Below are 14,056 nucleotides of genomic sequence, written 5' to 3'. Positions count from 1 at the left end.
TTTTTTTTTTTTTTTTTTTTGTTATCCAATTTTTGTGGGTGTGCTGGGAATTACTTAGGTTGGTTTTTTTTTTTTTTTAGCAAGGAGAAATGTAATTAATTAATGAATAGGAAAAAAATTACAGCTGAGGATACACCTTTCCCACCGCATCATCCCGAATCAAAACTTTCAGGGCTACAGGAAGGTCACCTGGGAGAAGATCAATCCCCTGAGGGGGCACAAAGAAAACTCACCAAGAAATCGGCACAAGAATTTATCTCACGAACATGGCGGAAGAACACACACTGCTGGAAGAAGGAAGTCAAAACAAATATGTCATCAAGTAAATCCAAAACAAACCAAGAAGGTCGGTAGCGCCCTATAAGCATTTGAATAGCCATGAGGGAGTCCGACCGAATCTGAATATGGGAGCAATGTATAAGATGGGCTTTTTCAAGCCCCTTCTTGATGGCAAGGAGCTCCATATAAAGAATATTGCTACACTCCATAGCACCTGCTAAGGTAAAGAGGGGAAATCCACCAGCATCACAAGCCAAAACTCTATAACCACCCATTCCATTTCTAATAGAACCATTGCAATTCACAACAACCCAAGAAGAGGGAGGGCAAGGCCATGAAAAGAGTTTTATCCTCGGATGAGAAAATTTTAATTTAATTTTCCACCTATGGAAAAAATCCTTGTGGAGGGAGGAATCAGTAGCGCTACCTTGAAGATGGGAAAATCGACCCCGGGGATCAGAAATAATACGGTGGAATAATCCATCCAAATCAGTCTCTTGCTTCCCAAAGACCCTACTATTCCTTTCTGATCAAATCCAATACACCGCGGTCTGAAAACAAAAACACCAAACGAAGGAAATCATAGAACTCCCTTTGCAATGCTGACACAACCACTCCACCTCATCGTTCCAAGAGGATAAATTATTCCGTTTGAAACCACACATGTCCAAGATTCTGCGCCACAACACAGAAGTATAAGAACAGTTGAAAAAAATGTGATCAAGATCCTCAATTGAATCCTTGCAAATAACACATGTGGAGTCAACAGATACACCCCAATATGCAATTCTATCCTTGGTAGAAAGCCGACGCCGAATGGCCAACCATGTGATGAAAGAGAAGCGGGGTTGAACACATCCAAACCAGCCAAAAAAGTGCCAACTAATCATATCGTGCCGAGGTCGATTACATCTTCAACCCTAAAATCCTAAATCCCCTAATCTTAGGGCCCGTTTGATAACGTTTATGTCGTTTCTGTTTCAAGAAACGACAGAAACATAAATTCCCGTTTCTAGAAACAGAAACCGAATTGAAGGTGTTTGATAAGTCATGTTTTTAGAAGTCGATGGTAACCAGTGAAAGAATTACCACAAGTCGTTTCCAGAAACGGCCTGGGTCGTTTCTTGAATCATAAATAAGTAAAAATTTATATTTCTATTTCTAAAATTAAGTGAAACGGAATAGTTTTATCAAACGCTTTTTGCTCCGTTTCTGCTGTTTCTAGAAACAGAAACGGCAGAAACGCGTTTCTTGAAACGTTATCAAACGGGCCCTTATTCTTCCATGTCCGGCGATAGGCCTCCCTGTCTATCGCCGCCGTCTTAGCAACTGCAGCTCCCTCCGGCGTAATCTCCTTTGCGGCTCCTCTACTGTTCTGCTTTACCTATCAATCTTCTTCCTCTGTCCCTCCGATCCTGTTATCAGCGTCATTGACCTCTGTCTCAACCACGTCCGTGTCCACACCACCCCGACTGTCTCCCTCGAAAGGTACGTAATCCAGACTTCTTCTCCCTCGACTACCGCTCTCTCATCGTCACCTTCTCGTACTGTGGGAGGCGGCTTGACTATGTCGCCATCCATGGCATATGGCAAGCATCTGAGGGCTTGCCACGAAGAAGTTATAGGAGATGGTCTGCCGATTGAATGCCGCCTCGATAGTGATGGTGAACTTATAAAGCAAAAGGGCAATGACACCGGCTGTGATTCCTCCCAACAATGCCTGAGCAGGAAGAGTGGACCCTGCCTCACCTGAGGTCGGCTTCATTGCCTTGAGCCTATCCAATGCCTCATCCTTAAAGAGCCCTTTAGGTGACACCAATGGACATTACTCTATGAAACAAAACAACATCCACCACTTCATTAATAATGGAATTAAATTGAATCAAAGAGGACGGCAGCAATAGATAACAGTTATTACAAACTCTTTAGCTCGTTTGGCCCGATGTCTCAATGCGCGGAAAAGGAAAACAGAGAATTACTTGCCTTTTCTTCTTCGATTTTCCGCTCCAGGTAATTACTTGCAATATTTGATCCATGATCCATCTCCTCTGCAACTTTTTTGAGTAATTGCCAATCTTTTTTATCTGATTTGATTGAGAAAATGTGGTGTAATTTTCATTGAGAGGGTTCAAGGAATTCCTTACGACACAGGATCCTCATTCTAATGATATGTTCTTGTGTCATAGTTTCTGATCAAGATGGGCGGAGTCTGGATCAAGATCGCACATTTTATTTTTTGGTAGAAACAAAATTTACTCATAGGCATGTGTGCAGCCAATGACATCAGACTAGCATAGTTCGTGAAGCCAATGAGTGGTAAGCGGCCAATCTGTCATACACAAGATAGACAAGGCTTTCCTAGCAAGGGTATCGGCAACATGGTTCGTAACCCTTGAAACGTAATGAAATGAAACAGATACAAATGAATTAGATAAGAGGTGTACATCAGATAGAGTTGCTACTGAGTCAAGTGGAGGTACTCAGCCTTGGTTATTGATAAAGTTGATAGCCTCCAAATTATCACTTTCAACTTGGAGATGAGAGTAACCAGCATGTAAAGCTTGAGAAAGGGCCTGTCTTATAGCTAGGATCTCACCTTGAAAAACTGATGCAAAGCAGTGTGCAACGGAAAGTGCTTTCTGTTGATGGCCCAAGTGATTCCGATCGATAATCCCCAACCCACCTTTTGATTTTCCACTAGATAAAGCAGCATCACAATTTACCTTTATATAACCCAAAGGTGTGTCCATCCATCTCATCATGGAGGGAGTTCCATTTGGAGTTGAAGAAGGACGCATCCTTGGGGGAATAGTTGCCAAATGATACTTAGTGTATGCTTTTTCTGCTATAGTAATCACCTCTTGTGGTGACCAAATCTTGCCATTAAAAACAAAATCGTTTCTTGCGTACCACAAATACCAACAAATAAATGAAGCATGAGAGAGTAAACTAGTTGCTAGCCTCTTATCTTGCTTCACTAGAACCTCCCAACTATTTAACCAGCTTGTTAACTTTGGAACTTGATCCTGGTGGGATGTATGACAGCTCCAAACCAAACTGCCTTTGCAAAAGGACAGTCAAGTAGCAAATGATCTGTTATCTCGCTAGAAACTCCACATCTTTTACAAGCTAGGTCTATTAGAACCCGTCGTGAGAGAAGAATAGGATTTGGGGGTTTAGGGATTTTAGGGTTGAAGATGTACAAAAGGGTAAAATAGTCTTTAAATTTAGGATGTTTAAGTTCAAGATGTAATAAGGGTAAAAAAGTCATTTTCATTTCATAAACTAGCACCTCGCTCACGATGTTAGGTTGGGTGGGTTTATTTGAAATAAACGAAACACGAGGGGGTGGATGTAATAAAGGCAAACGTGGGGGGAGGTGGATGTAAATTTCTCTAGATTTATCCAAACATATTTGCAAATGAGGTGATTATCTTTTTAACATTTTTGCATCTCTTTTCAATAGATGCTTAGATTATTTATCTCTTTCTTTTCTCTTTGAAAGGATCCATGTTTCTTCTCGTGTTCCTATCGGTGCCTTCTAGTAATGTACTGCATGTAAGTGGTGTACCTATCCTTTTTTGGTTTTTTTTTTTTGGTACTCGTAAAAAATGTTTTTCTTGTATTGATGCGAATTTTGCAAAATTGGGTCTAACTGTGAGATAAAATTTGTGAAAATTATCCCTAGATTTCCTAAGGATCGAGGTTGGAAAGCTCCTTAGGTTTCCCTTTGGGATGAAAATAACATTGATAGACACTTTAGAGAGAAGTGAAGGTTAAATTATCAGGAAGGATCGTGTCGTTAGGGCTATCATAACTATGTCGGATTGCCTGGATTGGCCTCGTTCTTTTTTAAATGGATTTTGTTGATCTAAAGTTAGTTCATCAGCCAAATAAGGAATGGAATGTAAGAATGCTTTTGCTTGACATCGTATTGGAAGGTTACATCAACCTAATGTTTCAGTCCAGGACTGGCCTAGTCCAATTCTGGACCTAAAAATCCCCAATCCTGAAAAGTCTAGCTAGCCTAGTCTTGAAATCATCGGATTGGCTTTGGCTAGGTTCGTGTTCACCGGGTCAAAACTTGTATCCCTAAGTTTTTTTTGGTAAAAATTTGTACCCTTAAGTTATTGCTTGGGTTGCTTTCACTATTGGCATCATGATTTAAGTTATATTTGATTGCAAAGGAATTTAAAGGAAAGGGAAGGGAAGGGAAATTTTCAAACCTAAAACATAAACTTTCGTAAACATTTCTTCCTGTGGTTACACATTGAGCTGCTCACCATTCATTCTCATTGAAAATAGAAAAAGCGGTTTGTTTTTGGATCCTTACCTTACAACTCTGATTGGACCTACCAAGGGCTGGAGCTAGACTAGGGTTACAAGGATTGAAATTGGATTGGTTGAATTGGTTAATTCTGATCTCAATCAGTTGAGCGTGAGCCCAATTTCGACTGATCTAGAACAACCAATCTATGTTGGGTTTTGGTTTAGGTCAATTCTAGCTAGGGGTGTCAACTACATGCCCGGTCGTTTAAACCTGAACCGATCCAACCTCATTAAAAACTTATTGGGATGTATCTTGAGTTCTTGATACATTTGTTAATAGGTAGTTCTCGGTGCAAGGGTACTACTCGAAAGACACCAATCGAGACTGATCGACTAATAACCCAACTCAGCCCGGCATGTGTTAAGGCCTGATTATAGCTAACTTAAAGCTCATTTGGAGTCCGTTTACGAAGATTGACATATTTAATGACTGTTTAAAGCTTGATAATAGTTTCACAAAAATAAATAAACTTGCTAATAGTCCGTTTAGAGCTCAATTGCCCATTTATAATAAACGTCATTAGCCTGTGTAAAGCCTGACAAAAGCCCAATTAGCCCGATTTTCTGGTAGCTTGATAAAGATTGGTACATGGTACACTACTGAGAGTTAATAAATTGGGATCATGCTTTGGATATGAGGACTGATTACTCAGTCAATGATAGTGTAAGGTCCTAAAGTGGAGAAGCCCGATTAGACCTAACTAAAATCGGCCTACCCTGCACCATTGACACCCCTAATTCTAGGGATGTAAATGGATCAGATACAGATCGAATGAATCGAATGTGTGCGGATTAAATATAGATCAAATTCGGATCAGATGTGTATGGATTAGATACAGATCGAATGTGTGCCAATCAAGATCCAGTGGCATGGAATAGAAGGTGAATCGGGATTGGAATCGAATCAGTTGGATCCCGATCCGAGTTTGGATTTTGTGAATTGATAGTTGTTATACCTGTACGTGCAACATGCCAGGACATATTCGTACTTTCGGAGAAAGAAAAGCCTCAAACTCTTTTCTTGCGTTGCACACAAACGAGGATTTTAGGAGGGTTTTAGACCTTCGCTTCTCCAACGGTGCCGCATGCTATTCTTCCCTCTCTGGTCCTCTCTTTAACCTTCTACAATGGCGGTGGTTCTTCGCAAAAGATGAACTGCTCCAAATTATAGCAAAACACAGCATTAAAGATCGAAAAAACCTTGTTCTTTGGGGGAAGGATTTTCTCGATCATTTGGCATCTATGCTGAAGGTCTTGTCAGCTTCATATTTACAGGGTCGATTGCAGAACTTGTCTGCGAAGCTCCCTGCCAATTTCTCTTATGGAGAACCGAAAACTCCATTGCTTCGAGTTTTAGGTTCTTTAAGAAGCTCGAATTCGAGATATCCTAATTTATGTAAAAGGGTATTCTTTTGTTCAGACTCTGGTGATGGTTCCAATCCGGTTGTTGAGGCTGAGGCGAAGCCTGCAGAAACCGAAGCTGCTGCGGAGAGTGCGGAGGAGGTCGATTCTAAAGCCTCATCGGCTATCGTCCCAACTAATCCTAGACCAGAGGATTACCTAACGGTAGCTGTCCCGCTTCCTTCGGTTTCTTTGTGGATTTTTTTTTTTTTTTTTTTCATTATTGTTCTAGTTTGGTATAAGATAATGCTATGGTTTTTTTCTCTCCCATTCTTCAAGAGGTTGGTTATAATTCGCTGCGGAGGTTAAATATTGAATCATGTCTTAGTCTTTGGGTGGAAAAGTAGAGAAATTTAGTTGTTCTTATTTTTTATTTTCCTAAATTGCTCCTCCACTTGAATGTGTTGGGGATTAGGGTAAATGTTTTGGACAATGTAATTGGGCAATTGTGAATTACTTGGCATTGTCAAGCTCAAAATGATACTCACGAGCATTGTCAATCAATATCTCGCTTTTGTGTAGATGTAACTGTGTTCAAGAAACTCATGGTTTCATAACTAGAACAAGGATTGTAGGGGCTTTGACTCTTTTTACGTGATCCCGTGACAATATTGTCGATGTTTCTGCAGATATGTATGTTTATCTGAAGTTGGTGTTGATATTAGGATACCTTTATTCATGCTTTTGTTTCTTTACTACCTCCACCGCTCATTTTATAATAATCTTTTTGCAATTGTCTGGCTAGTTTGAAGATGCACCTCTGGAGTTTATTTAGACACAAATTAGTTTCAGTAGGCATGTTGAAAGAATTATCATCTCTGATGATAATCCTTGAATGAAAAAGGCCGTTCTTATTCCATGTTCCCTCTGATATATGCATTTGAGGAAAACAATTTACAGCAAAGTTGAGATTGTCATTTGTCACAATCTTGTGCTAGGTTTTTCAAGGATAACACTGAAATATTTTTCCTTTAATGTCACACATTTATGTAAAACACAAACACTTAACGTTCTTTCATATCACACTTTGACTTAAAGCACTTGACAGGTAGAAATATTAACTCTTTAAGTTTACCAAAACAGTATACACATGGATCATCTACAAAAGTTAATTTTCTTTACACTTGGATGCTTGACCTTGCATACTGATGAAGAATTACTGAAGTGCTTATCAAGTACTTTCTTTAATTCAATTTTTTATTTTTTTTTAGTTTATTTATTAGCTTCAAAATTTTTTACTTTCTCTTTTCCACTAGCAATATGCATTGAAAAAAATACTCTACGCTTTCTCTGGCAGGTTTTAGCATTGCCATTGCCACATCGACCACTGTTTCCAGGTTTCTATATGCCAATCTATGTTAAGGTATGCCAGCTGGTTGCATTGCCTTTTTAAATTTTAGCTTGCTTTGAAATAACTGTCTTTGTTTTCAATAACTCACTCAATCAATTAACTTGAGATTTGTTGAGGGTTGTTGCTCTAATTGTATCCTTTGATATAAAACCCAGGGTTATCCCAACTAAATAGGGTCGGCTATATGGATCCGAGCAAAGACAAATATCAAAATAATAAGAAAAAGAAAAGAGCAAGCAACAATAACAACAACAACAACTACAACTCAGCAATATCCGACCTAAGTGGGTCTGGTACGTGGATCCTTGCCCTCGAAACAACACTATTCGAGGTCATACCTGAATCAAGGACTAAACTATGTATGCCTTTCCTCACTATTTCACCTAAGATCCTTTTAGGCCTGACTCTAGCTCTTTTAGTTCCTTCAATCTAAACCAGGTCACTTCTATGCACTGGTGCATCCCAAGGCCTTCGTTAAACATGGATTTGTCACCTTAAACAACTTTCTTGGAACTTATTATATATTAGGACAACTCCCAAATCAGCTCTAATATAGTCAGTCCTTATTTTATCCTTCCTAGTTTTGCCGTACATCCATCTCAACATTCTTATCGTTGCTACACTTAATTTATCTATATGACGCTTTTTAACTGCCCCAACATTCTGCCCCATACATCATAGATGTACGACTCTCATATAGAATTTTGTTTTAAGGTTTAAAAGAATATGTCGATTGCACAACACTCCGGATGCACATCTCCATTCATCCACCCTACTTTAATGAAACATCATCATTTATATCACCTTCTTTATTTATGGTTGGTTCCAAATATCTAAAATAATCACTTTAGGGTATCTCTCTCTCCTCAAATTTCACCATTTTGTTATCCGTGTTAATGTAACTAAAGTTACTATATACTTTGTTTTCATTCTACTTATCTTAAAAATTCTTGATTCCAAAGTTGGATCTCCATAACTCCAATTTAGCATCAATAATATATCAACAAAAATCATGCACTATAAAACCTCATCTTGAATGTTCCTGGTTAAATCATTTATAAGCGCAAACAAGTAAGGGCTTAAAGCTGATCCTTGATGTAACCCAATTGTGATGGAGAATTTACTACCTTGACCTCCCACGGTTCTCCCACTAGTCACCACGCCTTCATGCATGTCAGATTAACTCTCGAGGGACTATGTCATAGGCTTTTCTAGGTTAATAAAGACCATATGGAGATTCTTCTTGGAAACACTAAATCTTTTCGTGAGCCTCCTGAGTAAGTAGCTTATGTCGTGTATCTATGTAGCATAAATCCAAATTGATTCTTGAAGATAATAGTTTCTCTTCTCAAGTGGGCTTCAATAATCTTCTCACATAATTTCATAGTAGGGTTCATTAGATTTATGCCTCTATAGTTAGAGCAACGCTGAATATCACCTTTATGTTTGTAGATTGGAACTACAATGTTTCTCCTCCATTCATCTGACATTTTCCTTCTGCTCATAATCTTGTTAAACAATATAGTTAGCCAAGATACACCACATAATCCTAAGCTCTTTCACACTTCTAGTGGGACCTCAGTAGGGCTGGGTGTCTTGCCTACTTTCGTCTTTCTTAAAACTTCTTTAATTTCAGACATTGTAACATTTCGTATATCTATAACATGTGGTATCTTGATGAGTAATGTAGTCTTCTGAGCCACTCTTACTCGAAATGTCTCCATTTAGTGGGTTATAAAAATACTCTTCCCATCTATTGATGTAAGATTGAATCACAGGTGATCCAATCCCGGGTAGGATCTTTAGTAAATTCAATAAAAATCAGATTCAGGGACAGATAGAATGAATAAAACAGAAAATAAGAGAATAAAGGGAAGAATGGGGGGGGGTAGAGGAATGGCTATCTCAACCTGGGTCTCTCACCCTAAGCTATCTCAGATGATGATCATCTTTTCTCAGGAAATAATTTTTCAAACAAAAATAAACTTTCGTTCAATCAAATTCGTGTTCAATGTTGTAGCCACTTACAAACTTATATAAGAAGACTCAAAACTGACTAAAACACTAAAAAAGAATGGCCTAACGCAATCCTTAACTAATTGGAAAACCTAAACTGACTATAAATCTGAAATACAAAAGAAACTAGACTCAAAACAGGACTAAACTAATAAATTAAATTCGTTTTCCTACCTTTTACCCATATTTTAGCTTTATTAAAGTGGCCCGTTACAAAGAAAACCCATGGGATCAAAGGCCCAACACACATATAACTCAACCCAATGCTTATTTCCAATAAAATAAGCTCAATAAGTGACTTATTTGCATCAATTCTCCACTACTTAAAAAAAATTCGACCTTGAGTTTTGAACATGAGAACGACCACCTTGGTGTGATGAAGGTTAAGCTGCAGTCCATGGTAAAACTCAGGCAATTCTTTGAAGACATGAATGTAGTCTATAATGGTGATATAAAGATCATACCATATTAGATTTTTTTAGATATTTTTTTGGTACGTGCACCGATTGATCTCGCTACCCTATTTTGAAGGTAATTAAGGTAAGAGAACGAAAATAATTGCAGAACTCAATTGGCGTAATTGGGAGATAGCCAACCTCTTTTCTCAAAGAGAAATTGTAGGGTTTTAATAGCATGCCGTTCCTCATTCTGTCTCTTGAATAAATAACTGTTAACAGACCCATTTTACAACTAGTTATAACTTTCCCCCACCCCCACCCACCCCACCCCACCCACCCCACCCCACCCACCCACCCAAAAAAAAAAAAGCAGTAACACCAATTCCTACCATTACATTTAAATACCCCTCATATACGATAATAACTCCCTTCCACTATATACCCACCCACATGATAACCCATTAACTACACCAGCACTACACATATGATAACCCATTTATGACTGACACCTACTCATCACAACTCACATGACAAACACCTACTCACCATAACACATATGGTAACCACCTACTCAACATAACACATGATAACCATCTTCCATCCCTACGTGCATGCATGGAAATGAGTTAGCATATATCACTTTTGTTCCTTCCTTTGTGCTTAGATGGTTATAAAGATCTTACTTTTTCTTTGCCCTTGCTTTCCCCACAATCTTCTTAGTTTCATTTATGGCAGACCTATACCTTTTTAGATCTTCTATATGCTTAGTCATTTGCCAAATCTTTAAACTAGCTTTCTTAGTCTTATTGGCTGCTTGAACCTCGTCATCCCACCACCAAGTCTCCCTAGTGGGATGGCGTTTTCCTTTTCATTCCCCTAAGAAAAATTTAGCAACCTTCTTAATACAAGTTGCCATTTCGTTTCACATCATGTTTGTGTCCCCCTCGAAGTCCTTCTTTTCCTTGTTTGACCACTTTATCTTCCATATTCTTTTCTCCCACCCCACGCTTTTTTTCCAGGGTGGGATGAGTGAAGGAAACCTAGAAATTGTACTAAACATTTACCAGTTATGTAGGACCCACAGGAGAGTAGATGTAAAATCCTTACCCCCAGCAGAAATCTGAATTAGTGGATTACTCTAATTTATGCTCTTGTTTATCTGTTGGTGGTCTGGACCACATAATAGACAGCTTTGACATGGGAACATCGAAGGGTAGAACTATCACAAAGAAAACAAGGGAGGGGAGTCTACATACTGCAGCAACTTGGATCTCTTGTAATTTTATAGTTCTGAAGATCTAATCTGCCACTGACCAGGTTGAAGCCGTAACATCTGGGTGCAAGCTTCTTAATTCAATAGTGCGATGAGTGGCAAAGAAAATAGGAATACAATAAAAACCATGGTAAAATTAAAGATGTTACTTTAAATTTTCTGAGGCACATTGTAAAGGGTATAGGTGTTTTGACTTTTGAGCAGGCTTTAGCTAAACTAATTTGGAAGTTCTGAGAATCTTATCTGCCAGTGAGTGGGTTGCAGATGTTACATCTGGGTGAAAGCCTCTTGCGAGATAGACCTCTCCTGCACAAAGCACCTTGCTTGAGGGATATGAGCGTGGGCAAGATCCTGCGAATACGAGAATGCTTCACTTTAGTAAAATGATCTTATAAACAAAGTTACTTAAGACTGATTGGCCTGAAGTGTGAAAACTCCGTTGGTTCCTCCCCTTTTCGGAATAAGAGAGATCAATGTTGAGTTGGCTGCTTTCAGAATGTTGCCTCCTGAGAAAATTTCTCACACAGCCGCACAAAGATCCGATTTGATAATGTCCCAGCAGGAAACATAAAAGTGACCCGGAAATCCATCACGTCCCTGGGCCTCATCAGGAAGGAATTTCCGAGAGCAGGATATCATGAACATTGAGGTTTTGATTGAGCAGGAAAAAACCCTTGTGTTCCTCATGAGATGAAAGCATTCCACAGGCTCTGCAAGTACAGGAAAGCCACCCCAATCAGAGAGGTTGATTCGCCTTGGTGGAGTCAGCTATGCTATTAGGCTCAGAAAAGTTCCATTGAAGCTAACAAGATACAGATGATCAAGAAACTTTTAAGAACTCAAACTTGTTTCAGAACTTTGTACAAACAGACTTTTTTCTTATCTTTATTTTTTTTGTTGGATTTAAGGAAAATACCAAACACTTAATTTTAAAAGAAATATATTTTTTTCTCTGTCCATAAGTAAGAATGATGTATGACATATGGTCTTATTTTGTGTTGGGTAAGCCTTACTTTTGCTTCTATCAGTTAACATGGCAATGGCATTGCCAGATTAATCATCTTAGATGCAAGCAGTCTCAATGATCAAATCTGGGATCATACATGAGAAAAAATAAACAACTGCATTGTTAAGGGAAGATATTAGATCGATGGAAGGGTAGAGAAAAGAGATTTAGATTGATCTACTTGGGAGGAAGAAGAGAGGTGAAGGAGAACACCAAAACTTTTCAGAAAATCTAATTCTTTAATCTATTCATCTCTAATTGATGGGGGTGTGTATTACATATATAAAGACCTTCTAAAATTCCTATGTCAATTCAACAAGGTGTTCTAAATCCTAATCACACTCGATAAAGTAAATAAACAAAAACAAAAATCTATCTAGGCTGATCTAGCTATTAAGTATTTTAATCTAACTCAAACACTTTACTAATCCCGTGTACTAACTCGATCCGCCATTTATGGGCTTACAAATTAGGCCCATTACAATGAAACCCTCAAAAAATGAAAGGCCCAACCTATAATATAACTGCCCAAAGGTTAATTTCAGCCCATTGGACTGCTTCTAGCACAGGCCTCCCAAGCTTGCGCATAAGCCTCTGTAGGGGATTGATGTCTAATGCAACTGCATCATGCTGATTGCTGCCTCCTAACAATTGTTTGTAACCTGTACATTGAGATAGGACTGTAAATCGTCTTTGTTTTTTGTTTTTATTTTAAATATTTACAACTCCCCCAAGAGTTGATAGAATTTTGGTTTTCAACAATTTTATTAGTGAGAATCAAGATTTTCCTTGATTGGGTTCTGAATATATTTAAAATTTCTGAACCGATTTTTGTTTTGGAATATCTGTGGGGAGCACATGTGTTCTTTGGTAGGTCTGGCTTTTTAATTCTTTTCAGTTTAAAATACTTAGATGTCCAAGGTTGGTGCTATCAGCTATGATTATATCAGTAGATTTTTGTATGATTTTGGGCTGTTGGAAAGAGATCTCATAGGATTTATTGCCACACTTCTATTCTGGCTTTATCACTTGGTCATTTCTGTTTTAAAAAAGTTGTCGTGATGGAAATCCCTGTTTCCATATCTATGTCCATTCCCATGTCAGACACTCTGAATCTGTGTTGGAAACTAACATACCTAGTTTACAGGTGTAGGTGAAAGCATTCCTCATCTTAAAACAAAGGATACATGCAAAAGCAAAAATAAATAAATATCACAGAGAACTCCTTTTGAACTCAGCACACCTGATATACCAATTTCTTGGTTAATAAGAATGTCTTCATCTTCCATCTCCACCTCCTACTCCTAGGACCAATCCTGGGGCTGCTTATGCAACAATAAGGCACAAACTTTCTTGGGTGGGTTAAAATGAAACATTGTCTGAACGATAGACCTAAATAATGACTTGTGATGAAATATCACTGAGAAAAAGGTTAGTTAGGCCATTATTTGATGGATTACTTCGGAAGGCGAGCTTGATATTTTTTGCAGCTTCTAATTGGAAGTAGGAGACAGGGAAGCTCAAGGAAGAGGATTTTCCTGTTAAAATCAGTTGATGTATTATCAGTTGGTGACACTTTGACACGGGGCATATGAGTAATTTAGAAGAGCCAAATGTGTGCTGTGAGGTGACTAAAGATCCACATTAGACAACTCTCTTGTTCTAAACGGGATTGCCTGTGAATATTTGGGAGGAAATGATTCCTTATTAGTTTTATAGTGTGGACTAGGCGTTCTCTGTCAGTCATAGAAGCAACATTTGAAGTAGCCATGTTTGCCACTTAGATTAAGGAAACAACACCCCAGAAGGCTTTTGGTGTGGTTGAATGTAATCTCTAATGCCAATGTGTCAAAGTTACTGCTCTAGACCTACAAATGCTGCTTGTCACGGGCTGGCCTATCAACCCCCAAAACTAGCCTTTTAGGTGAGGATACCATCCCACTATATAAGGGCCCAAGTTCACCCTTGCCTATCCGATGTGGGACTATTTTTCACCCTGCCTA

General features: G+C 38.6%; 1 protein-coding gene across 2 annotated transcripts in view; it reads left to right on the top strand.

Moving 5' to 3' along the window:
* Window positions 1-5,611: 5,611 nt before the first annotated feature.
* LOC122086455 (lon protease homolog, mitochondrial-like) overlaps window positions 5,612-14,056 on the top strand; it is a 30,103-nt gene continuing 21,658 nt past the window's right edge. For both annotated transcript variants that reach the window (XM_042655263.1, XM_042655262.1), the window contains exons 1-2: window positions 5,612-6,174; window positions 7,307-7,372. In XM_042655263.1, coding sequence (XP_042511197.1) covers window positions 5,851-6,174; window positions 7,307-7,372 — 390 coding nt within the window. In that variant the 5' untranslated portion in view covers window positions 5,612-5,850. The remainder of the gene's footprint in view (window positions 6,175-7,306; window positions 7,373-14,056) is intronic.

This window comes from Macadamia integrifolia, chromosome 8 (assembly GCF_013358625.1).
Source record: "Macadamia integrifolia cultivar HAES 741 chromosome 8, SCU_Mint_v3, whole genome shotgun sequence".
NCBI classification, from domain to species: Eukaryota; Viridiplantae; Streptophyta; class Magnoliopsida; order Proteales; family Proteaceae; genus Macadamia; species Macadamia integrifolia.
This window is presented reverse-complemented; position numbering and strand designations above follow the sequence as displayed.